At 44.6% G+C, this 23,689-nt stretch overlaps 4 protein-coding genes and 1 long non-coding RNA gene across 10 annotated transcripts in view; 2 read left to right on the plus strand and 3 right to left on the minus strand.

Moving 5' to 3' along the window:
- The window catches only part of SVOP (SV2 related protein), a 31,227-nt gene extending 28,403 nt beyond the window's left edge, over positions 1–2,824 (minus strand). Inside the window, exon 1 of one of the 2 annotated variants that reach the window (XM_074887794.1) lies at positions 2,537–2,824. The gene's annotated coding sequence lies outside the window, so the exon portion shown is untranslated. Of the gene's footprint in view, positions 1–1,174; positions 1,320–2,536 lie in introns of those variants that run through there. The other variant, XM_074887795.1, reaches the window with a different exon arrangement.
- On the plus strand, positions 1,639–15,331 carry USP30 (ubiquitin specific peptidase 30). 2 transcript variants are annotated; one of them, XM_074887797.1, is made up of 13 exons: positions 1,639–1,722; positions 1,948–2,063; positions 2,946–3,128; positions 4,402–4,505; positions 5,363–5,461; positions 6,191–6,230; positions 6,489–6,583; positions 7,283–7,342; positions 8,426–8,512; positions 9,090–9,170; positions 10,303–10,522; positions 11,193–11,301; positions 12,340–15,331. In XM_074887797.1, exons 1-13 carry the CDS (start codon positions 1,652–1,654, stop codon positions 12,602–12,604), a joined length of 1,530 nt encoding a protein of 509 aa, XP_074743898.1. In that variant the 5' UTR covers positions 1,639–1,651; the 3' UTR covers positions 12,605–15,331. The 2 variants fall into 2 exon arrangements, with proteins under 2 accessions (XP_074743898.1, XP_074743897.1); XM_074887796.1 differs by having other exon boundaries at positions 1,640–1,722; positions 6,188–6,230.
- LOC141951481 (uncharacterized) lies at positions 6,218–10,342 on the minus strand. 2 transcript variants are annotated; one of them, XR_012631359.1, is made up of 4 exons: positions 10,212–10,342; positions 7,303–7,438; positions 6,870–6,981; positions 6,218–6,344 (listed from the first exon to the last, which is right to left on the minus strand). It is a non-coding gene; the product is annotated as an uncharacterized LOC141951481 (long non-coding RNA). The 2 variants fall into 2 exon arrangements; XR_012631358.1 differs by lacking the exon at positions 6,218–6,344 and having other exon boundaries at positions 6,590–6,981.
- On the minus strand, positions 10,344–18,162 carry ALKBH2 (alkB homolog 2, alpha-ketoglutarate dependent dioxygenase). 3 transcript variants are annotated; one of them, XR_012631357.1, is made up of 6 exons: positions 17,804–18,162; positions 17,003–17,201; positions 16,454–16,859; positions 15,614–15,726; positions 12,419–12,600; positions 10,344–10,429 (listed from the first exon to the last, which is right to left on the minus strand). XR_012631357.1 is itself a non-coding variant. In XM_074887798.1 (3 exons), the coding sequence occupies exons 1-3, from the start codon at positions 18,006–18,008 to the stop codon at positions 16,550–16,552; spliced, it is 714 nt and encodes a 237-aa protein (XP_074743899.1). In that variant the 5' UTR covers positions 18,009–18,162; the 3' UTR covers positions 16,030–16,549. The 3 variants fall into 3 exon arrangements, 2 of the variants coding, with proteins under 2 accessions (XP_074743899.1, XP_074743900.1); XM_074887798.1 differs by lacking the exons at positions 10,344–10,429; positions 12,419–12,600; positions 15,614–15,726 and having other exon boundaries at positions 16,030–16,859; XM_074887799.1 differs by lacking the exons at positions 10,344–10,429; positions 12,419–12,600; positions 15,614–15,726 and having other exon boundaries at positions 16,787–16,859; positions 17,146–17,201.
- Positions 18,163–18,269: 107 nt separating this feature from the next.
- Positions 18,270–23,580, plus strand: UNG (uracil DNA glycosylase). The gene is made up of 7 exons (XM_074887382.1): positions 18,270–18,406; positions 18,926–19,126; positions 19,834–19,929; positions 20,698–20,795; positions 21,215–21,303; positions 21,557–21,735; positions 22,249–23,580. The coding sequence occupies exons 1-7, from the start codon at positions 18,317–18,319 to the stop codon at positions 22,387–22,389; spliced, it is 894 nt and encodes a 297-aa protein (XP_074743483.1). The 5' UTR covers positions 18,270–18,316; the 3' UTR covers positions 22,390–23,580.
- Positions 23,581–23,689: the final 109 nt, after the last annotated feature.

Below are 23,689 nucleotides of genomic sequence, written 5' to 3' on the forward strand. Positions count from 1 at the left end.
TTATCTTTCCTCTTCAGAAAATGTGGGTTAAAGAAACCATAGTTCAGTGCTTTATATGATCCAACAAGTCTGTTCTGTTTCATTGGGTAAAATACCGTAGAAAAAGTCAGTACGACAGGAGGAGTCACTGGACTGAAAGTCCCAGAGCAGAGCAGTCCTTGCGGGCCTTTATCAGAGCGGTGTCAGCAGAGCAGCCCGACGGAGTTCCAGAATGAGATTTATCTGCAAAACACGAGTTCACAGAGGCTCTGGGCTGTTTCTCCTCAAAACTTGCTAGAAAATGGCATTTTTCAAGCAGAGTTTTAGCTTATACATTCATTGCATGAGCAACAACTTTCTTTGTAGAATACAGCAGCCGTATTACTTTTTTACTGAATAAGGTCCAATTTTCCAGTAAGGGTGTGAGATTGGGTCCTCTAAGCACGCTGGTTCCTTTGTCTCACATATTTCCCGTGCATGACACAGCCATGAGAAGGGCACGTTGCACACTCACACTGCAGCTGTCAGGATGATTTTCTTTCTTCACATTCTTCTTGTCTTCTGCCTGTGGCTCCCCTGTTTCCCTCGGCCTCTTGCAGTACTCTCGTACTCTCCAGGCTGCTCTCCTCTTACAAACAGCCTCCTGCACACGTGGAGCAATGTCAGGCGAAGGAGGACTCAGCCAGCCAGACACACAGGGTGTACCTGACACTTTGCTAACAAAGGTTGTTAGAATTAGTGTGGGGAGGTGTGTGAAGAAGGAGCCTGTTACCTGCCAGGCCCCCAGACACGATCAGCAGCTGCCATCTCGAGGTGCTCTCAAAACCTGCATGTGTCAGTCATTCTGTCCGGATGCCTCCTCTCCTGGCAGGGGCGTGAAATCCTTCTTTCTCTAAACAGTCCCCACAGTGCATCAATAAAAACCAAAAACTAACAGCATGAAGTGGAAGGCAAACAGAGCTGGGCCCTCAAATACCCGGCGCAGAGGGAGAGGGGTGTCAAGGTACTATGGCGGAGCCTCGGCGCTGGCGCGTGCTACGCGGCCATAAGAGCTGTTCTCTCTCCACGGGGCTTGGATGGTTTCACAGAATCGATGAGGTTGGAAAAATCGCCGAGTCCAACCATAAACCCCAGACTGCCAAGGCCACCGCTAAACCGCGTCCCTCAGCGCCACATCTACACGGCTTTTAAATACCTGCAGGGATGGTGACTGAGCCCCTTCCCCGGGCAGCCTGTCCCAGTGCTTGACAACCTTTTGGTGCAGAAATTTCTCCTAATAGTCAACTTAACCCTCCCCTGGCGCCATTTGAGCTTGTGGGATTTGTGTCCCACCTTCTCCCCACGGCTCTAAGCCAACACCCGCCCCCCAAAGCCGCCGTCCCCTCAGGAGGCTGCCAGGGGCCGGGCAGCGCAGGGCTCGGTGTCCGTTACACCCGCCCTTCCCCGGGCCCGGGGCGGGCCGGTAATCCCCGTGTCCCCCCCTTCCCGCCCCGCCTCGGCCTTAACGACCGGCCGCCGCCCGTTGCTAGGGGCGGAGTCCGCCCGCCGCCGCCCGTTGCTAGGGGCGGTCCGCCCGCTAACCGGCCCCCCCCGCTCCACTTCCGGTGTTCCCCCTCTCCGCCCCGTCCGCCTCCGCCTGCCCGCGGGGCCCGGTTCCGGCGGCGGGACGGGGATGCTGCCCCGCGGGGCCCCGCAGGCGGAGGGGGCGGTGCGGCGGCTGCTGCGGACCGGGACGGCGGGCAGGTCAGCGCGGGGGGAGCCGGGCCGGACGGGGGGGAGGCGCGGGCGGTGTGGCGGGGCCGGCCCTGCCCCTCTCTTCCCTTCCCCGAGGCGGGCACCGAGCACCGGGAGCCTCCTGGGCGTCCGCCGCCTGCCCCCGCGCGTCTGATACGCGTCTCCGCAGGCAGCGGGAGCGACTCCCCGCTTGTTTTTTTTATTTTTTTTCTCTTTTTTTTTTTTTTTTTCCAGTTTCAGGTATAAAGTGATGAAGAACTGGGGGGTTATCGGGGGGGTGGCCGCCGCCTTGGCGGCGGGGCTGTACGTGCTGTGGGGTCCCATCGCCGAGAGGAAGAGGCGGAGGAAAGGTAAGAAGGGCCGGGAGGGACGGGGACAGCCCCGGGACCTCACGCCGGCGCTTCCCGGTTTCTCCTGGGCGTTAGAAACGCACCTATTGCTGGTTTGGATTATTAGCGCCTATAAATTGTTTTCTCTTGCTAAGATTTTGGTCACTGTCCTGCTTAGAAATGTAACAAATTTAAAAGGACGTATTGAACAAAGGACTTTTGTCACTTACATAATTATTAATTATATCGATTGACATCCTTCTGAAATTGTGACTCAGACATATTTTCGTGCCCTGTGGCAAGTTCATTACTGAACTGCTGCAGATAACACGCTTTATTTTACTTTATGGTTTGGAATGCAAAATAAACGTGTTCTTACTGACCCTTAGTACAAGAGGAGCGAAAGTCTCTTGCTAAGCAGAGTTGTGCAGAAATACTTATTAATCCTTGGCGAGGGGATTAAAAACTGGGGGTTTTCATAACAATGTACTCACCTGAGCAAAAGAGCTTCACTAAAGCAAGTTGAGGCGTCAGCGGTGACCCCGCAGGCTGCTGCAAACCTGCCAATAAGGGGCTCCCACGCTATATATGGTAACCAAGAGTTTTACAGTTTGTACGGTAACCTGCAGATAATCCTGAACCTTAGTGTTGTTGGTAGAGATTTACTCCTATCAGGAAAAAAAAAAAAGAAAATTTAAAAAGATTTTAGTGGTGCAAGTCTCAGAGACCACCACGTGTATAAACATTTCACAGCACGGTGTTGTACGTACCAGGATCTTCTCGTTTTGGGTGCAAGTACCAAATAAACTGAAATAATTTAATGCCTAACACAACACTTGCTACTGAAAAACAGTAAGGTTTTCCTAGACTTTATAGTATAAATTCTCACACTTCTATTTGCAGGGCTTGTACCTGGCCTTCTGAACTTAGGAAACACTTGTTTCATGAACTCTTTGCTGCAAGGCTTATCTTCCTGCCCGTCTTTCATCAAGTGGCTGGAGGAATTTACAGCACAGTACAAGACAGACCAGAACCAGTCCACGGAGCGTCGATACCTGTCAGTCACTTTGCTGCATCTCCTAAGAGGTATTTTAACATTTTCATGTTGCGATAAAGTAAGAAGAAAATACTTAGCATCAACATTATTGCTTCTAGCCTGCTTCCCTCAAGAAAGGAAGCTCATGTGGTCTTGTATTCTTCTCTTTTTAATTTTCCTCTACTCACTTTGAACTCATTGGCCAAGTTCAACCAACTTTCGCAGAGGGGCAGCGATCCCAGAGGTATTAAGTTACTGTACTGAGCCTGAACAGCGCAAGGCCCGGCTGCGCGTGTCCCCAAAGCTGTTTGTTTCTTGGCCAAGAACTGAAGGGTTTCAGGTTTTGTTTGACTCGCCTGGCAATCGAGAAGCAGCCGAGCCAGCATCGTGCGTGTTGCTCTGAAGAAGCTGTTTGCCAACAGGGTGAACAGATTGAGGTAGAGGGCAACAGGGGTGCTGAAAATGTGGTTACGGCATCTGCTGCCACAGGCTGTAATGCATTTGCTGTTCACAGAGTATTAATGGTTAAAACAGCATAAAAATGGACTCAGTAAAATTGAAGAAATAGGAAAATATTATCACAATTAGATGGGCACTCAGAATTCTATATAAAAGAAAATTAATGCATTATAAAATAAGCATTTTTTTCTAAGCTTGCTCTTTTACCAAAAAGATGGACTATTTTTGGTAATACACACTTGTACTTTGTATGATGTGGGATACAGATGTTAAAGCCTCTAAGCCCAGTTTGGTACTCTGTCTCAGACTTGCCCCCGTGTTAAATTCAGGTATCAGTTAAATCCTCTTTAAGCACTTGAAATGTTTAAGCGATCTGCTGGCTCTCCCTGCCTTCCCTCGCAGGGCTTTGTTTTAAAGGAAATCCATCGGAAGTTTTCCCATCTCAGGATGTTGTTCAAACTAAAACTGTGCCACTTAAGCGAGTACATTTACTGATGTAACGATGATGGGGCATTAATACTGGGGTTTCTGTGACATGTAAAGTACCAATTTTTACCCAATCCACCAGTAAAAATTTGTCTTTCCAGACGGTGTTTATATTGTTTCTTCTCTCTGTATGAGCTGAGAAACCTTTCACTGTGCATATGTATTAGGAGAATGTATGCAGTCAGTTAGCCTGAGTCAGATGAGTGGTAATTAATAAATACTAGTGTGATTGTCATTGCCTACCTGTCCTAATCAAGAGTAACTTTGCTGTAATCAATTATACGATGCATAAGTAACATACAGTCTAAAAGAAACAGATTTGTGTTTCTAACTGTTTTTTGTGGCTCCTTCTAACATTTTTAAATGCAATGTCTCTAGCTTTATCCTGCCAAGAGGTAACAGAAGATGATGTCCTGGATGCAAGCTGCCTGTTAGAAGTTTTAAGAATGTACAGGTGGCAGATCTCATCATTTGAAGAGCAGGTGATTACAGAATTGAAGTTAGACTGCCTGCCACACACCTCAGTGCTTAGAGATGGAATGACAGAAAATTGAAGCTATGGTACTAACAGCCCTGAGTGTCACATCGGAATCTTTGCTGTAGCAAAAAGTTTGCTTTAAAAAATGAAAACAACCGCGTGATTATTGAATGGTGTTTTCAGTTTGCTTAGATACGCATCATGGAAACTCTGGCTGCTTCAAAACCTCATACTTAATTACCTTCAGGTTTGGTAGAATGGAGCCAGTAATATTCAAACAGAACAGCTACAGCCCTGGCTTGGCTGTAAGTAATGGGTCTGGGCTAAGGTGCCACGCTGCGTCGAGGGATGGACTCCTCTGACATTTCCAAATTTAGTTACACGTAACATACCAGATGTCCAATTCTTGTTTTCAGTATTTTCAGCCCCTAAGTGTGTGCAGCTGGCTGAGGTACTTGACCAAATACCTCACTCATAAAACATGGTTCTATCTTTTATATTTCAGAGCCAAAGCAAACAGCTGAGATGTCAATTATGCTTTTATTGAAATCAAGGAAAGCAGGCATTTGTGCATTCCTTTTCTTTTTTCCTCCAAGCCTTTTAGTATCTTTTGAGTTTATATGGCCCAGAATATTTTTAATGATGTGTGCTGTTACGAAGTTCAGCTTTATAGAAAAAGCTTTTTGGCAAAACTGCAGCAGATGCACATATTATTACTATTAATACATAAGGTGAGCCCTAAGCAGTAATTTTTCCTTTAATTTCCTACTACAATAATGTAGTCATGTGTGTATCAGTACTCCTGGCATGTTCTGATGTCTTGGTTTTGCTTCCTCTAAGTCTTATGCCTCTATTTAATAGGATGCTCATGAATTATTTCATGTCCTTACCTCTTCGTTAGAAGATGAACGGGATCGTCAGCCACGTGTGACGCATTTGTTCGATGTGCATTCACTGGAGGTGACTTCTTTACCAATATTACTTCATTATTGGGAGAAGTTTCCATAGCCTGCCTAGATTCCTAAATGTGTCAAGTATAAAGTGTCTGTTTAGAAACTGAAGATGTTTTCATTATGTTTTCAAAGCTGTTCTTTAGGACTCTGATAGAAAAGAATCAATAGGCCAGGCAATCTAAAGAATAAAAAATGTATTTAAATTTGTAGTGATCCCACTTTCATGAGGGCTTTTGCATTCCTAAATCCCTGGAATATAGGGACTGAAATACTAGCACAGAACAGTAGTCCGTCTAAGAAGTTACTCTTATCTGTAAGAGTCAACACATGAAAGAGGTTTGAAAACTGCAAAATGGACATTTATGGAATAGGCCATTTGGAGGTGAAATTTATCCTCCAGTTTGGTGGTAAACTTCATGCAGACAGAAAGTTTGTATCTATTTTTGTCTAAAATACATACAAAAGGTTTATAAAATCTGTTACGCTTTTATTTTTGTACTTTGAGGCAAAGAATTCTGCAGATTAATTATTCATTTTATTAGAAGTGTTCTTTGTGCTGATTATAAATTTGTTGCGAACCAGGGTTTTTGGCCTTCCTCAAATATAAAGAGACACTAAAACTCCCACAATTGTTCTAATGTCAGAAAAGCTTATTAGGGATGAAATATGAACATATTTAATACTTAATGGTTTCTAAGGTAGGGTTAATGAAATCTTTTATCTTCCTCTGTAGCAGCCAGAAATAACCCAAAAGCAAATAAGCTGCAGAACAAGAGGTATGCTTTTTTTCCATTCTGAAATATGAATATTCATAATGTAGTCACTTTGTTTATTAAGGGGATAATATTAATTGATCTTTGTTTGTATTGGACTGAAATATATCTCTTCAGCTGTAAAAAAAAAAAAAAATTGTCAGCAGGACAGAACATGTTTTAGAGCAGTTACTTTTGTTACTGCGAGCCAAAAATATGGAATTGTAATGATGAACACAGATGTATTGAAAATAAAAGGACAATTTCAACTTTGTGTTTCAGGGTCTCTTCCCCCTGTGTCAAATCACTGGAAATCTCAGCATCCTTTTCACGGAAGGCTGACCAGCAACATGGTTTGCAAACACTGTGAACACCAGGTACAAGAATGTGTGTCTGGTAATATGTGTATGTGAAAAAGGATGTCCGACACTCGGAGCCTGTGCTGAAACAGTCATCCCTTGTTTCTGACATAGTCCAAAGGTTTGCAGGACTGACAGCTTAGACTGTTACTTTTTCAGGTACCTATTATGGTGTTGGTAATGAATAAGAATGTATCACTAAATATACTGAAGAAAATTAAATGTGATCCACTTTGTGGGGATAATAGCTGTCTTATATTTAGAATTCAGTACCACAGCTGACATACACTGCAAATCCACTCACGTGGGTAGTGTTTTAGGACGAGCTGTTCATTCAGCACACAGTACTGAGATTGCACATGCAAAGCCAAGTTAAGTTGCAGTCCAGTTATCCAGAGGAAGGAGGTGAAGGTAACCTGGATAAAGAAAAAACACGGAAAATAAATCTCATTTGTAGATCAAACTGTAAGAGCATGTTTAGTACTTTTAGTTTTCAAAACCTTGTGAACAAATTTAAGTGAGCAGGGGCAGCTTCAGCAGAAACAGGCACTGTGCTTGGGAAAGCGGGTGGTTTTGACCCTGTTCCACCAGATAACTGTGGACAGCAGAGGGCATGTGTTCAGTTTGGGTGAGGCTGGTTGGGGGGTTTGTTTTTTTTTTTTTTTTTGGACTGTCATAAATTCCAGCTCACTGGGTATGTGAAATACTTCTTTGCAGAGTCCCGTGAGGTACGATACCTTCGACAGCCTCTCGCTGAGCATTCCTGCTGCCGTGTGGGTACGTATCCCTTGCTGACGGACGATCCAGCCGCCCTGCCCGTTGCCTTGTCGTCACAGCTTTATCTTCACCGGTGCCTTTTTAAGATGCTACAGCCTAAGTGTAAATGAGTAGCTACAGTTTATTTTCTTGCCTTTTTATAAATGATCCTGTTGTGCTAATACAGTACCTTATCACTAATATGTTGGTGCAAACTACCAATTAGTACAACAAGCGTGACTTTGTTGACACCCATAGTTTTCTCTTTCTCCTGGAGGAGGATTTGGTCCTTTCTGTGTAATCTGAACAGACCAGATCGTATCCTGAGGGCTGTTTCTGGCAGTCTTGGAAGGTGACCTTTGGGTGCACTGTCTCTGTGGTGATAGTAATACAGGCTTTTGGATCAAGTGATTTCAACCAGAAATTGTTTCCGTTTCTTTTTGGCTCTCAAAAACTTCAAGTGACAAAACACTGTGGATTTTGGGGGCAAAACGTGCAGGACGTTTCTGAACTAGAACAGTTTGTTACTTAATGTCTGCTAGCAATTTGTCTCTCCAGACAAGCAGCAACTACTTGCACTCAAGAAAACTTGTGGATACACTCCTGGACAGCCAGGATTGGGATTTGGACACATTATTTTATTTTATACCATCATTGAGGATTATGCCCTTCGTACTCGGTAGTGTGCAGTATGGTTTACAAGGAAGGAGTGCCTAAATTCCATTAAATGCTGTATTTCTCCTACGTAGAGGGTCAGAGTGCATGAAGTGACCCATGAAGTGCTGGAACTTTAGAGAAAAATAGTAACAGGGCCAGGACTCTGTAGTTTAAAACCCCACTAAAGGAGTCACACAGGGAGTCAGAGCTATTGTTCTTATCTGCAGGCTGCAGTGTTTTCCACATTTAATCAAGGCTGAGGAAGAATCCCCATAGTTAGTTACATTACCACTGTTCTATATTGCAAAGTCACTTAGTCAGTTTCCCCAAGAAATAAGTCTGCGATCCTGTAGTTTTTATGCAAGAAATTAGGAAAAATCCTTTCACAAAATTAAGTGGTACACACCCTAAAATTACTGCAAATAATTTTGGTTTTTTCATACTAAGGGTCGTCCTATGACGCTGGACCACTGCCTCCATCATTTCATCTCCTCTGAATCTGTAAAGGATGTTGTGTGTGACAACTGCACTAAAGTATGTCATTTTAATTTATATATCCTTCTAGCTCGGTTTTAAGCCTGCTGACAGAATCATGGCTTCAGTTTTCTAGTCCTTTCGTGGTGACTTCAGGAAAGCCTCTAGCCTGCCTGGGATTTTTTTATATTTAAAATGGAGTGAAGCTTTATTTATAATATTACAAATAATTTATTCTGTAACTACCAGGTATTATTTAGATAATATCTAGGATAATTTTTTTGTTCTGGTATTTTAAACAGTATTTTACAGTTGCTTGTCATTTGATGATAGCACAGAGCCAAAGCAGCTTGATTGAAGACGAACAGAAATGGCTTATGACTACGCATAAACCTGGAGGCTGGGCTTGTTCTGTAAATGCCCATTTCTGCTTGATTTTGGTTTAGAATTCTGATGCATTAGGACAGGCCAACAATTCTTGAGAAAATTCCTAGAAAACTGTAGATATAATTAATGCACTGAGCATAGTTCTAGACAGACAATTGCTTTTGTCTGCAGTGTGCAGACCTGCACTTTTATGCGTAGTCTGATACAGCAGCTAATCAAATGACTTTATTTTTTTCCCTTTGGATTTCAGATTCAGGCAGAAGGGACTCTGAATGGACAGAGCATAGAAAACCAGAGAACAACATTTGTTAAGCAATTAAAGTTAGGAAAGGTGAGGCAAGCTAACCCTCCAAATCTGTTTTTAAATCCTGTTATACAGTAATTTTGTTCTTTGATCTCTTTGCTTGATGCCCAGTTCTTGGTATTAGACTACTTTAATGTTTTACTTAAAAAAGTAAGCTCATACTTCAAATACTTGTAGGCACTGAGGCCTCAATTCAGCAAAACCTCATATAGCTTAAAGAATGTTGAGTATTCTACTGTTATTCAGCAAGTGAGTTTGGCTCAGTGGCAGTTCATGTGTCTTGCATTAATTCTTGATTTCCTCAGTAAGTGAAGTGATTCATATTTACAATATATATATTAAATATACAATATATATAACTACAATAATAAATAATTACAATAAATACATATAATTACAGTATATAATATATATTAAATAGCATCTTTAGCAATTGCACACTTCAAAGAAATGAAGATGTTCTTAATACAAATAAATAAATAATATTAATAAAAAGCAGGTTTAAACAGGTGAATATGGTGCTAAATACCAGGTGTAATTATATGGGAAGCTCTTACCATTTTTTGCTCTGTAATCATATAATGCAGAGGACAGCAGGGCACTGGTCTGTAATTAAGAGCCTCAGGTGCTATTAATATGTACTTACTGCTAGAGATGAACCCTGGCATGACTTTGAATGTCTGATATTTGTAACTACTTGACCTTTTTTCCCCTGGTACTCTCACTGGGCGAAGCCATTACTTAGTGAGTATTAGCAAATGTCTTACAACAACTCACTCCAACAGATTGCAGTCCTCATTTCTACCTCACAAATCAATAAACTAGATGAGATTGACAGGTGAGCTTTTTAGGAATATGCCTGTGTTTTTATTGATTTTTCTTCCATTTGAAGAAAACGATTCACATCAGCTATCCTGCTGCCTAGGGAGCCAGCAGTAGCAGCGTTATCAGAAATCTCAAGAGAGCTGTGAGTTGTGTCGTGTCCGAGGGACACTACTGCCCATAACCTTACACGCAGATATAGCAGCACGCAGTTCAGGGGTGCATTTCCTTAGCTACTAGACTTACCAGTTCCCTCAGTATGCTTTTAACTTGAACAGCTGCTTCTCTTCACTTAATATGTATTTTGACTCTCCTTTTCTACGGAATGTTGCTGAAGCTTCCTCAGTGTTTGTGCATCCATCTGCAAAGACTGAGCTGGTCAAACCAAGGCGCTCCTCTGAAACGTCACGAACACGTACAGTTCAATGAGTTCCTGATCATGGACATCTACAAATATCGCATTCCTGTTCATAAATCAAGCCAGAATGAGCTGAATCAGAAAAACTCTGAAGAGACAACACCCGGAACAAAGGATGGGACAGCAGTAAAACCTTCAGGTACTATTGAAAATAAAATATATCAGGTATTTCTACATGTCAGTGATAAAACATTCTAATCTGCAGAATGAACGTAAAGCAGTATCGTTATATAATCTGTGCAGAGAGGACAGGTGGAAATTCCTTTCCCAGCAAGCATTAGGATACCCCGTCCCACATTTACAGTTCTGTTTTGATAATTTAATTTGATTCTACTAAATATTTAAAAAAAACTTACAAACAAACAAAAAAGTCCCAGATAGCATAGAACTCATATGTTTTACGTCCAAAGGGTAAAGGAATGTTGAACTCGGGAAGTCCTAGGGATTATCTTGTTAGTGATCTCTTCTAAGGCTTCAGGACAAGTACAGCAAGAATGGGAATGGTGACTTCTTAAACTATTAGAAAAATCTACCTGTAGTAGGTCTGCCGTTTAGGCAGCTCAATATTCTGTTTAGTTTGGGGATTCTGTAAATATGGTCATTTTCATATTTGTCATGTAAAAACAGTTAGCAGTCTTTGGATATATTCCTCTGCATCTCTTAAGGGACTGTAGAATGTAATGAATTAAAATAAGTAAAACACCTTCATATTCTGTGATGAAAGGTATGGCAGGAACAGAAGCACTGTTATTAGCATTACTAATAGTAGCAGTTCAGTTAAATTACTGAATGTCTACTTCCTCTTGCAGATGCAGAACAGCCATCCGGTCCTAAACCGCTCTTCATGAACGGTGCCTGCTCCTCTTCGTTTTTAATGTCCTCGGGAACTTTTCCACTTGCTGCATTCCCTGAGTGCAGGTAAGTTAGAGATTTGTATCCCATCTTCTAATTTCTGTCCCTTCAAATTATGTCTTCCTTTATTCTGTCTTTATTTTGAGGCTGCATAGTCACAAAATTTAACATCTATCCTAGGTCCTGTGCAGAAATTTTTTGCTTTTCTCTTGGCTGATTTTTAGGGGTTGTCTTTGGCAGGAGTGGAGCGTATTACAAGCAAAACTCAAAGTGTCCTTTCTCTGGTGCATGGTGCAGTAGATCATCCTTCTGAATAGCCACATTCTTGCTGTTTTCTTCTACCCCTTCATTTTTTTCTCTTACTCTGATTTTAAAACTATTGCATAGATCTCTTGCAGATTTTTTTCAAACGCTTAACAAGCTTGATTTAAGTTGCAGCTGCCGTGATTCTACTTAGTAAATCAGCCTCGATGCTTCTCCTGATAATCTGTTCTCTTGGCCTTTGAAAACACTTATTTTCATGCTGGTGGCCAATGTATAGTTAGTTCTATACCCTTTCTTCTATCGGCTGTGGCATATTTTCCCTGTGGGGAAGACAGTTCCCACAATCACTGAGTGAAATGAGAAGCCTGGAAGCATTTTGTGCCAAATGTTTGTTATGAAGACAGTTGTAGAGCAAGTCCTTCAAAGTGTGTCTGTTGTTATCTGTGGGTTACCCGCTGCAATTTTACCTCTTTTCAGTTAAAAGCACATTCTTCTGGAATAGTTTTTCTGTCCAATAACAGTGCTTTAAGAACTAAACACTGGCACACTGGGAGGTTGGATGGAGAATGCTGTTGCAAGATTTAATCAGTTATGCTGTACAAAACATAGTACCCCTCTGCAGCATAAACTTTTAAAATAAATAGTTTGGTTTTCTTTATAATAGAATAAGGCATCACTGGAGCGAAGACTTGGTGTACTGAAATTGCAAGGCAGCGTGTCTCTTGCGGAGCCATTATTTGCTCTAAAAAGAAACTGCAACTGAAGACAAAGCAAGCGGGGCTGCTTCTGGTATGTTTCGCCCACGAGGGCCGCTGACCCTTTTTCTCATTTCTCCTTCAGCTCCCCCGTCTACCTTTACCGCCTGATGGCAGTCGTAGTGCATCACGGGGACATGCATTCTGGACACTTTGTGACTTACCGCCGCTCTCCCCCTTCTCCCAAGAGCCCCCTCTCTGTCAGCACTCAGTGGCTCTGGATTTCGGATGACACCGTTCGCAAAGCAAGTCTGCAGGAAGTCCTTTCTTCCAGTGCTTACTTGCTTTTTTACGAGCGCGTTCACTCGAGGGTACAGCACCACAGCTTGGAGTTGAAGGCTGAAGACTGATGAAGAGAGCAGAAGGACAAAAACTGATAAAATTCCTCTAAGGAGAGCTACGTTGCACCTCTTGTCTGTTATGCAAATAACCCACCACAGGCCCTTTAACTTTCCCCTCCCTCTATGGCAACGGCTGGCTCCTGCTGGGAGTTGTGTTTTGTACCAAAATTACGCTACCCAAAGTTGGTCTGCTAACGTTGTGCAGTCCAAAGTATATCTGTGTTAGAGAAGCATTTATTCTGTTAGGTAGTAATTTTGTCAACATCACAGCTCTGAAACAGACATTTCAAACAGACTTCCCAAGGCTCTTTTCCATATTCTGACGTGTATGTAAATTTTCAAAGAGAGATGCTTAATCCCATACATTTCACTGCAGACATTTCGGAACAGGGGAGCCCCAGAAGCGGTTGACGGGAAGCTGCTGTTATCAAAGGCAATGATTTAAGAAACAAAGTGCCTTGAGCTTATTTGAATAGCTACAATACTATTGTCCACTGCATGTCGGTTGCGTTCTGATAAATGTCTCAAGATGACGGGATGAACTACTGACAGAATCAGATTTGATATCCCAGCTAATTAATAAAGTAAGGCATCTCTACATAACATGCGTGATCCAAAAAACAACTTCCCTGTTCACGTCATTTTCCTGGTATTTTAGTTCTTTATACATCATAGAAGTACTTCTGCTGATTCAAAGCGCAGTTTCCCTTTTCCAGGAGAAAAGACAAATTTTTTAAGAGCCAAGACCCTGATTTATTGCTCAGTATCTTCAGAATATAGCTGAAATCAAGAGACAGAAGCGTGTGCTAGCAATCAGTATTGTAATTTCCTTGTTGAATACAGTTGCTTGTAGTACTAACTACAACTTTTAATGCTGTGATTTCAAGGCTACTGTAATTGGTGTTCCTTCCTATTTTAATGCTGAAAACTGCCATTTCTCATCAACCCTTCCAACACACACTTGCCTGGCTTGTGGTTGAGCCTTAGACCTTGTACCAGCTGTGACTGAGCAGAGGTGTAGAGCAACCCCAGCCCCCATGTTAAGTTAGAGCATACTCAATGGAATCAGGACTGTCCTGTGAAGTAGTACAGCAGCCTGAAAAGACCAGTGGCACTGCATTAGATACAGCTTCCCATCGGAGTAGAAGTGTCCCTTGTGGCTCTAGATTGTTTGACATGTCAAAAAAATAAATCCCAAACAAAGCGTGGGAGGGAGAAGCAGCAACAATTATCCTTTTGACTGCTTTTAATCACCAGGAATAAAGTATGTAGGCTATTTTTAGCTCTTTTCTGTCCTCGTAAGCTTGGAGGAAAAAAAGACTTAATTCATCAGACCAGCTTTTTCAGTGTAAAACAGCAACTAATTATCAAATGGTAACAACTGTCATTTTTTAGGGCAACTTTGTACCTCAGATATTCATATTGCTGCCCAAAGCTCACAGGCGTTCAGAGTTCCTTCACGGGAGGCTCAAAACCAGCCAAAATAGGAGCAGTAATGGATGTATATGCAAAACTATTTACACAACTCATCATTCCAGAGTACGCATCATAATTCCTGCTCCAAGCGATGCTCATAAGACATAAGAGTCTTTATAAATCCACCAATGTGCTAGTCCCTGAGAAGTCTCTCTGTGTTAGGCTAGCAGTAGCATGGTTTTAACCTTTCTATTTTAAGTTATGGAAGAACAAGAAGAAAAAAAAAAATCCCTAGAAGGATGCAAAATGCCAGAAATGCCCTGGCCACTGAACTAAGCCCTAAGGGACTCTCAGAAGGTAGAAGCTCTCTGTTCTGGGCAGCATGGGCATGCAGGAGAGCTCTATAAAGCAGTGCTAAGAAAAAACATCATGTAAAGCATCTGGGTCTAGCAGCTCTACCATTTGTGCCTCAGAACTTCAAGACATTTCCACTGCTAGCAGTGTATATTCTGCAATACGTATTGTCAACAGGGTCTGTTTAAAGCTTTTAATGCTGAATTTTTGTGAAGTTCATCTGCAGAGGTCACTGTTTCAAAAGCAGTAATGCTGGAGGTGGGTCAGAACATACGCACATGACAAACTAAGTCTTAAACTCATCAGCTTGCAGCAGGGACATAAAGCCACATATTACTGCGAGCTTGCATGTTCAATATATTTTTCTTTTACATAGAGCTGCTTTCCAACAGGCCAGTTTGATGAGGATGAAAGCACAGTCGTTGTACGACACTGATAAGCTGCTCAGTTCCACTCAGCTGCGCATTTACTCTGACAGCTTCCTCAAGGGCGATAAAGATGAGGGTTGAGTAGTCAGCATTTGTTCTAGCTTTCCCTGTTAGGAAGGAGTAGATGGTCTTGGCTTAGCCCTCGGTGTGAGGAAGGGAGCAAGTATCAGCACTGCAGTCCTGGTCCAGAGCTGCGCCAGATACCCCTGTGAGCACCGAAGACCTCTGGAGATGTTTGCCACCAACCCTCCCCTTTGGAAGTCTCTGGGCTCTCTGCAGGCACATAACGCTCATCAAACGCTGTCACTTGTTACTCACAAGCTTCCATGGTGGAGAAGGTTTAAAAGGTTAAAAAACATCAGATAAGACCTGCAAGATGACATCTCTGTGTTTGGGTTATCCTTGTCTTATTTTGTGCATTATTTAAAAAATGTATGATATTCTAGTCAAACCACTGCACTGCTGTTTGTGTTTTCACTTCAGGGTATTTTTGTAACTGTACAGTAGCAATAAAAGAATAAACTTATTAGAAAAAGTAGCTGTTCATGTGTGGTAGTGTCTTGAAACAAAGACCCAGCTATAAGCCAAACTGCGTTCGGTATATGCGAACTTCACATTCTCTGGATAAGCAGCATTCATGAGGAGCTCTTCACGCTAAATACAGCATTTTCTGGTAGTGGGGAAGTACCAGCTCAAATTTGTCTAAACAGACATTAATTCCTACTGGACCTACTGCTGAAGGATAGAGCCCGTCACTATTCCAGGTGCCTGTAGCCTGGTTCCACACAGGGATCAGTTCACATTCTCGCTCAGTACTCACCATTGTTTGGTTCTGCAAGACCTGTTGGTGACTTTGGATGATCTCTCCTCATTCCAGTGGGATTCACTGTCAGCATGGAAGGTGATGGCTGTCAGGTAGCCACAACGGAATCCCTAGGGATAATTATTTAGAAAAACAGACACTCTCAGAAGTTGCAGCCTTTCACACTGCATTGTCCATATAAATGATACCACCCAGTCCTTCCCCAGGTCACCTTATGCTCCCTGGCTTCTGTTCAGACAAAGGACATGAGGAAGAAGAGGCCCTCCCCCTTCCTCCCGCCCCACCACGCTACCAAGCGAAGGAACCCAGTCTCCCATGTTGGCAGAGGAATGTAAGCAGAGAAAAGGCACAGTGACTGTAAAAGATGCAGCCAGCCATGTTGCACTCACTGTATTCATATTTTAGTGCTCCTCTTTTTCATGTCAGTCTCATTTGTATTTTATTTTTTAAAAAACAAGCAAACCATAGCTCATTGACAGAGCATTCAAGAAAAGTGTCACCTGTTGAACAGTATCAGCTTCCAGGCTCACTCTAAATTATCACATCTTGTACTTTATGGTATTTATAAGCTATTTCACCACCATCTCAAGGATATAGAGTATTTTGATCTTTTTGGAAAACTGGCTGGATTAAGATCAGTTGAGAACAAACTTCTTCCTGAGTAAAACTAGGGTATTATTCATGAAAAACATGTATCAGCAGGACTACAGCAACATTTCATGGAGAAAAAGGATTCTTGGCATTTAAGATCAGTAGTCGCAGTCTTTATTAGCAAGTTACCAAGTACACTATCATCGCTATCATCTCCTCTCCTGGTTTAATTTGTTCATCTTGTACCTTGGATCATCAAAGACAATGTTTGAACGAGAAATGTCAGGGAAGAAAGCTTCTATTTTCAGAATCAAAAGTCCTGGTGCTTGATTGCTGAATATTTCACTTCTTGACTGCAGTCATCACTTTCCGAAACGTGAGGTTGATTCTTGGGGCAAGTACTCTCTTACGGGTGGGCAGGCTGTGGTACCAGTACACGTTGGTGGGGTACTTCATCAGCAGCAGGCTACCGTGGGCTAGCTGCAGCTTGATGGGCTCAATGTGGCGTGTTGCGTTTTTCCCTCTGGAATCACAGTGCCTGAAAACAAAGTCCCTGCAAGCTCCGAAGGACACGGACGCGATAGGACTGCGTGGAACCAGTTCTCTCTCATCATCTCGATGCTCACCTATGTGGTCCTCACCATCTTTATATCTGTACACAGAACAGCTTAATTAGTTCTTCTACCAATCCAATTAAATGAGTGTAAAACAACTTGTCAGTGACCCATCAATAGTGTTGCACAAGCAATTTTTCATTTGAACAAGTTGCTTGATGCAATTGGAAAACGGACATACCTGTTAATAAGAACAAAATTAAAAGTATGTCCTGTGTCCAAAGTGACGCGGTCTCTGATACGGTTGAGAACTGGGATCCACGGCTTAGGAGAGAAGGTAACGCCTGAGTAAGTGTATGTTAACTCAGGGTCTCCATAGGTTACCTGCCTCCTTGGAATGTCGTGCCATTTGCCAAACACGTGCAATTTTGTCATTTCGCCTGTTTAAACAAGAGATGAGAAGGATCAAAACCAACTCTGTATTACCTCTGCAGTTCACAGTTTCAACAGTCTCCTTGACTTGGAGCTTCTGTGAACAGAAATGAGGATGCTGATGACAACCCAAAAGCTGTCAGCTGTGTTCAAGTGTTTCTGTCCTGACTAAGCACGTAACTCTCAAGCCTGACATTGCTTTACTATCCCCCTTGAATGTGATGAATGGGACAAGCACCCCCATCATATTCTGTTCAATCAATGCAACCAGGGACATCTCATATACTACATCTACTAACAAACTCCTGTCACCCTTCCAGGCCTACCCCTGTTCTTTGGAAACATTAAAACATGAATGAAACCACTTGACACACGTTTCAAGCTAAGCAGAATTAACCCAGTGGGATCAGCCCTGTGCTTGCACTTCACTTCTCAGGGCCAGATTTTACAAACACCAGGCGCCTGCAGAAACCTCTCCACCACCTGGCAGCTCTGCCCAGGCCCTGGGAATCAATCTAGGCCTGGGCAGAGCCTGGACGGGCCGGGCAGGGGAACACTTCACCAGGTAGGGGCACGGGGGGCTGGAAGCCGGATCCCCCAGGGCCGTTACCTTCGAAATACTCCACCTCCTCCTCCAGCTGCTGGAAGATCTCGTCAGCCTCGGCCTTGCTGAAGAGGAGCCGGTAGTCGCAGCTCAGGCCCTCCGCGCGGATCTCCTGCCAGAGGGGCTGCCCTGAGGCGGGCGCCTCCGGCCGCTGCCTCTTCCCGCCGCCCCCCGTCTCCCCAGAGGGGCGTTTAACCACGTATCTGTCCATCAGCACTCGCTCGGAGGCACTGGCGGGGCTGCGGGGACGCCCGTCTCAGCGCGGACACCTCCGCCCGGTAAACAGGAGCGGGCGGTAACGGGAGCGACCGCCTGAGGGAGCGCAGCGACGGCGGGAAATCCCGGCCGCGGAGGGGGAAGGCGGGGAAGCGGCGGACGCGCATGCGCCTGGGAGGACCGTGCTCTGCCCCTCACCGGCAGGCCCCGCCCCCCGGCGCGCGCGCGCTTTGGCGCCAAATCCCCGCCCCGCCCACCCGCCCCACTGGCTCGCGCGGTGCTGCTGCCGCCCGCTCCGCTGCCATGATCGGGCAGAAGACGCTGCACTCCTTCTTCAGCGCCGCGCCCGCCAAGAAGCGCGGCCGCTCCCCGCAGCCGGGCGGCGATGCTGAGGTAACGAGGGGGGAGCGGGGGGTGCCGGCGGCCCTGGAGGAGGGACGGGGCGGGGGGCGGGCGGCCGGGGGATGGCGGCGTCTCGCAGCGCTGAGGCCGGGTAGGGGGGTCACGCACCGTGCGGCCGCTTTCAAAACCCCCCGCGCTACCGGCGCTGCCTGACTGCCCTGCCAATCGAAGCCAACTGCCCAATCGGCGCTGAGCGCTGGCGGTCCGTCACGGTTGCTAGGCAGAGCTGCTCTTCGCCGGCTGTGGCCAGCCAATAGGAAGGAGCGGGGCGCTTTCCCGCTGGCCAATGGGAAGCGGGAGCTTGCGCTTGTGGGCGGGACCCGCTTGGCGCAGCGCTCGCTGGGGGCGGGCCCTTTGCTGTTTTGCCGCGAAATTCCCGCGTGCGGCGGCGCTGCCCCGCGCAGGGCGGTGCGGGGCTGGGAAATGGCGGCCGCTCGGCTCCCGCTGCTCGGGCTGCGGCTGGGCCGCGCCGCCGCCCCCCGCTCGCTCTGCAGCCGCTTCTTCGCCCAGGTCAGCGCCGCGAAGAAGGCGAAGGCGGCGGGGAATGAGGCGGGCGAGGCCTCGCCGCTGAACCCGGAGCAGCTGGAGCGGATCCGGAAGAACAAGGAGGCGGCGTTGCAGCGGCTGGCTGAGCGGAGCGCGCCCCCGGGCTTCGGGGAGAGCTGGCGGCGGCAGCTGGGCGAGGAGTTTTCGAAGCCTTATTTCATGGAGGTGAGCGGGGCCGGCCGGCCCCGGGCGCTCCCCTTCCTCCCGCGTACTTCCCGTTTGCTGGTAGCCGTGGCTAGTGGTCGTACCAGTAATTATAGTTACTACCGGTACGGGGACAGTTTCGAGCTCTCGAAGCTTGGTCAAGTGAGACGTTGAAGAGCGAGGAGAAATTCATAAAGAATAGGCTTTGGTCTCCAAACCCTAGAAAATAAGTAAAAAGTTATGAACCATAAAGAGAATGTCTGGAATTGTGCTGAGGATGACACAACCTGGCAAAGTGACTATTTGGTTCATTAACTCGGCAATGAAACTAACTTTCAAATGTTCTGCAAGTGAATTACCTTTGTTATAATACTAAAAAACACACCCCCAGGTCAAAAAGACCCCCCCTGCCCAGGTTAAGACCCTTCCCCTGAGCCTGCATAGTAGTAAAAGCATTATGTAAGCCATATTCTAATTACATGTTAATCACTAACCAATCAGTATCTAATAGGTGTGTTTGGAAAAGTACTAACCTCTGATTTTTTGTGTATAAAAGGAGCATGAAAACCTGCTGTTGAGGTGCTTGATATGTGGGAAAGTCCACTGAGTGCCCAGGCCTGAATCAATACAATAAGTCTCCTGAGTGTGTTAAAATTGGGTTATCACACACCAGGCACAAATCTGCTTTTTGGGTAACACCCTCATCTTCCCCCCCTTTTTTCCCGCAGCTGATGGCATTTGTAGCAGAAGAGAGGAAGTGCTACACGGTCTATCCACCCCCCGACAAAGTCTTCACCTGGACACAGATGTGTGACATCAGGGATGTGAGTAGGGGTTGGGGAGGTCTTACCAGCTGCTGGTGCGTTTAAAACGATGAAAACACGGGGTTGGACGCACAAACACCTTCACTTGACCTTTGGTCTCTTAAGGATCAATCCCACCCACGTGATGTGGATACTGTTGTTTCTCTTGAGTAACTTGGAAATCCTGGCTTCTCTTTCATCTCTGATACCGAGATGCGGTTTTATTGTTTTATTACCCTCCTGGCCACAGAATTTCCTTTAAAACTTCAGTTGGACTTTTGACCTTATTTCCGGGTCAAAATTTCCATAGCACTTGATTTCTGGATTTCATACATCTCTTGGTTTTTAACTGATCTGTAATGAACTATAATTTTAAAAAAAAGACAGTGTTTAAGCTAATCCCATTGTCAATAAGTTGTGTCAAAAATATCACAGCAGGTGTGGCATAAAAGTAAAAAGTGAGGAAACTTGCTTGGAAAATATCTTCACAAGGTGTTTTATTGTGGCTCTTTGAAAGTGTTGGTTTTCTGCACTGAAAATATCTTCATAATCTTAGCAGCAGAGCTGTGGTGACATTAATTCTTAGTGTCAGGTGGGAACTGTGTTCTTTAACTCATTTATAATGAGATGTCAGTGATTTAGCTTCAGTTACTGGGGTTTGGTCTTTTGTGGTTTTCTTTGTGTGTTTGTTCTAGAATAAAGCTCACTTATAAGTTGTTTTTCTTTTTTTCTTCCCTCTTTTGGGAATAATACTGATCATAACTCGTGCTAACAAAGGCTTGCTTTCAGGTAAAGGTTGTCATTTTGGGACAAGATCCATATCATGGACCTAATCAAGCTCACGGGCTCTGCTTCAGTGTCCAGAAGCCTGTTCCGCCTCCCCCCAGGTATGACAGTGCTCAGTTTGCAAAATCCCTTTTGTTTACAAATTATTTGCAGTTGTGTGTTACTTACAGCTGCCAGTTAGGGAAGTGGTAGGAAGTGTGTTGCAGCTACTGAAGTTTGAGTTGTGCGTTGCCTAGAAAAAAACATCACTGCAAAATTATGGATAATTCTATATAGTTTGATACTCTGAAGAGCATGCTGGACATAAATTTGCATTTTCAGTTGTGCTGAGACCTCATTAAGCTTCTATCCAGGCACACAAAGGGGCAGGTCCTTGTTACCCTGCTTCTACAAATGGCTTTGTTATCTTAAATGGTTGAAACCAATACTCTTCTTGCCTAGTGTAAGAGCAGTAAGTGGTGCTGTTTGCTCTTATCTTTAAACATGCACATTTAAAATCTTCTGATGTTTTTGTCTGCAGTTTAGAAAATATTTACAAAGAACTGTCTACAGATATTGAGGACTTTGCTCATCCTGGTCATGGTGATCTAACTGGCTGGGCCAAACAAGGTGAGTTCATAGACACTGTGGTAACGTGTCCACTACAGGGCATGAAGAAACCTAGCTAGAAAAAAGATCCATGGTTGGAAACAGTCCATGTGTAAAAAAAATTTTAAAAAATAATTCAATTTTGAGTGCCTGTTGCTTAGCAGGTACCTTCGGCTGAAAATTTAGGGTTAGAGAAGCAGGAGAAAGCAGCTAATGCTTGATTATATATTTTTTTTGTTTGTTTCATCCTCTGCGCGTCTGCTTGGGTTGCTAGGAGTGCTCCTACTCAACGCTGTCCTCACGGTGCGAGCTCACCAGGCCACTTCCCACAAGGAGAGAGGCTGGGAGCAGTTCACGGACGTGGTGGTGTCCTGGCTCAACAAGAACTTGCACGGGGTTGTCTTCATGCTGTGGGGAGCCTACGCCCAGAAGAAAGGCAGCTCCATTGACAGGGTACAGGTTCCTCCTCATCTCTTCCCTCTCGCTAATTTTTTTTTCTTCAGTTGGGTGGACACTAGAGGGCACTTCCCTTACAGAATTGGGGTTTTCTCCCTGCTTGAACTCTGCTGTCAAATTCAGTTGCCTTTCTGTTCCAGCTTAGCCTTTGCCTGAATTAAGCAACAAAAGTGGAGCAAGTGTAACCTTCTGTTGTCAGAAAAGCGTCCAGTTGGGGACAGAACTGTTTTTTCTAGGAAAAGGCTCATGAATAAATATAAAACTTGCTGTTAGGATTACAGCACTTGAAAAATGGCCAGGTCATTACTGCTGCTTTCTGTAGTCCATCCTCCTCTGCTTAGTGGGATAAAAGTCTCAGTCCTCATGGCCAGTTCTTCGTGTCCTCAGGCTGGTGGCTGAGGAGGTGCTGAGGGGAAATCACACCTGCTTGGTGGGGCAGAAGCAGCCAGCCTTGCCCAGGGAGCTGAAAACATGCAAATCTAACCAGCCATTTCCTCTAACGCTTCACAGAAACGCCACCACGTCCTGCAGACGGTTCATCCCTCGCCTTTCTCTGTCAACAGAGGGTTTTTTGGCTGTCGGCATTTCTCGAAGACAAATGAGTTGCTCAAGAAATCCGGCAAGAAGCCCATCGACTGGCGAGCGCTCTGAGCTGCGCGCAGGAGCTGGTGGGGTCTAATAGTTGGAAACAGCCCCTGTTTCAGGGGTTGTCTCGTTTCTGAAAAACTTTTGCTGACCTGAGAGTTCGTCTTTGGATGTTGATCAAGGAACAAATGACCAAACTTTCAGAGATGTTACATTTTTTTAAGAATGCTTTTTAAAGAGCATATTGGAGTGTTAGATGGACAATTTCTCTGCTGTTTGAACAGGTCTCAGCCTAGTTTGAAGCAAAGGAAAAAACCACCAGAGTTCTCTACTAATTTGTGTTTGTTGTTATAATGGGAATATATTTTCAGGCTCTTGTGAAGGGATGTCAGTTCTTACAGGTGAAGCTGTTTAGCTTTTGTAAATACCCTGCTGTGCCTCCTCCCACTTTGCCTCCTGCTGTGCAAATCCAGATTTCCTGTCGGGGGGTGTAGAGCTGACTCGGTGGTAGAAAGGCAGATGCTTTTGGTTTTAGCTTTTTGCTACAGATTACAAGATTTGTTAGAAATGTGGCCCCTTGGGACTGCAAAGACCATACGCTGTCAGAAGTGTTACTTGGTGTACCTGTACTCTCAAGATTTCAGGGTAAATCCCCCCAGCAGCTGAGGGGAGACTGCGACCAAGGCTCTGATCATGCTCTTGAGGTTTTTTGTTGGCATTTAGAGAGGAAAACCTTAAATTTTTAGATTCTTACTGGGTGTGTTAATCACTTAGGTGAGCTGTGATGACTGAACTTTGTGGTACCTGCCGATGGCAGCAGCAAAGGTTTGTTCATCGAGATCTGCCAATTGATGGGCCAACGGTTGCAAATTAAAGATCTTTTAAGATCTTAAACCAGGGGGTTCTGTGCTTTGCGTTCATAGGAGCAAATCGAGGTTTCTAGCCGCTGTTGAAAATAACTGTTGGGACTTCCAGGATGAAGGCAAGCTTGGACTTTGCACTTCTGGGTTTTCAGTCCATCTTGACTTTGTAATTTAATGGAAGTGCCTTGTTTGTTTGGAAACGTCATTGGTTTTTATACATGTAAAGGTTTATAAAGGTAAAGGTTTACCCCTGTAAACCTTTCCTTGGTATTTGTTCCAATAGGTAACACTAGTACAAGTGAAATTTACTTTCTGTGGCTGTGCTGTATCTTTTGTTTGGTTGGGTGTTTTTTCTTCCACCAATTTGTGTTTTAAATAAAAATTGCTTTGTTTATATTGTGGTGTGATCTTACACTGGGAGGAACAATGCAGAGAGGGAGGGGTGCCTGAGGTGAGGCCCTGATTCTGCCAGGGGTGCTGGTTTTGGGGGTTTCCCTCTGGAG

Source organism: Strix uralensis, chromosome 17, assembly GCF_047716275.1.
Source record: "Strix uralensis isolate ZFMK-TIS-50842 chromosome 17, bStrUra1, whole genome shotgun sequence".
NCBI classification, from domain to species: Eukaryota; Metazoa; Chordata; class Aves; order Strigiformes; family Strigidae; genus Strix; species Strix uralensis.

Coding starts and splice junctions, on each gene's coding strand:
- ALKBH2 (XM_074887798.1), bottom strand. CDS start 18,008: ATGGACAGATACGTGGTTAAACGCCCCTCTGGGGAGACGGGGGGCGGC. Junction 17,202..17,803: donor GGAGGTGGAGTATTTCGAAG/GTAACGGCCCTG, acceptor TTGTTTAAACAG/GCGAAATGACAAAATTGCAC. Junction 16,860..17,002: donor AATTTTGTTCTTATTAACAG/GTATGTCCGTTT, acceptor TTCTGTGTACAG/ATATAAAGATGGTGAGGACC.
- USP30 (XM_074887796.1), top strand. CDS start 1,652: ATGCTGCCCCGCGGGGCCCCGCAGGCGGAGGGGGCGGTGCGGCGGCTG. Junction 2,064..2,945: donor GAGGAAGAGGCGGAGGAAAG/GTAAGAAGGGCC, acceptor TTCTATTTGCAG/GGCTTGTACCTGGCCTTCTG. Junction 3,129..4,401: donor TTTGCTGCATCTCCTAAGAG/GTATTTTAACAT, acceptor CAATGTCTCTAG/CTTTATCCTGCCAAGAGGTA.
- UNG (XM_074887382.1), top strand. CDS start 18,317: ATGATCGGGCAGAAGACGCTGCACTCCTTCTTCAGCGCCGCGCCCGCC. Junction 19,127..19,833: donor CGAAGCCTTATTTCATGGAG/GTGAGCGGGGCC, acceptor TTTTTCCCGCAG/CTGATGGCATTTGTAGCAGA. Junction 20,796..21,214: donor CCTGTTCCGCCTCCCCCCAG/GTATGACAGTGC, acceptor TTTTGTCTGCAG/TTTAGAAAATATTTACAAAG.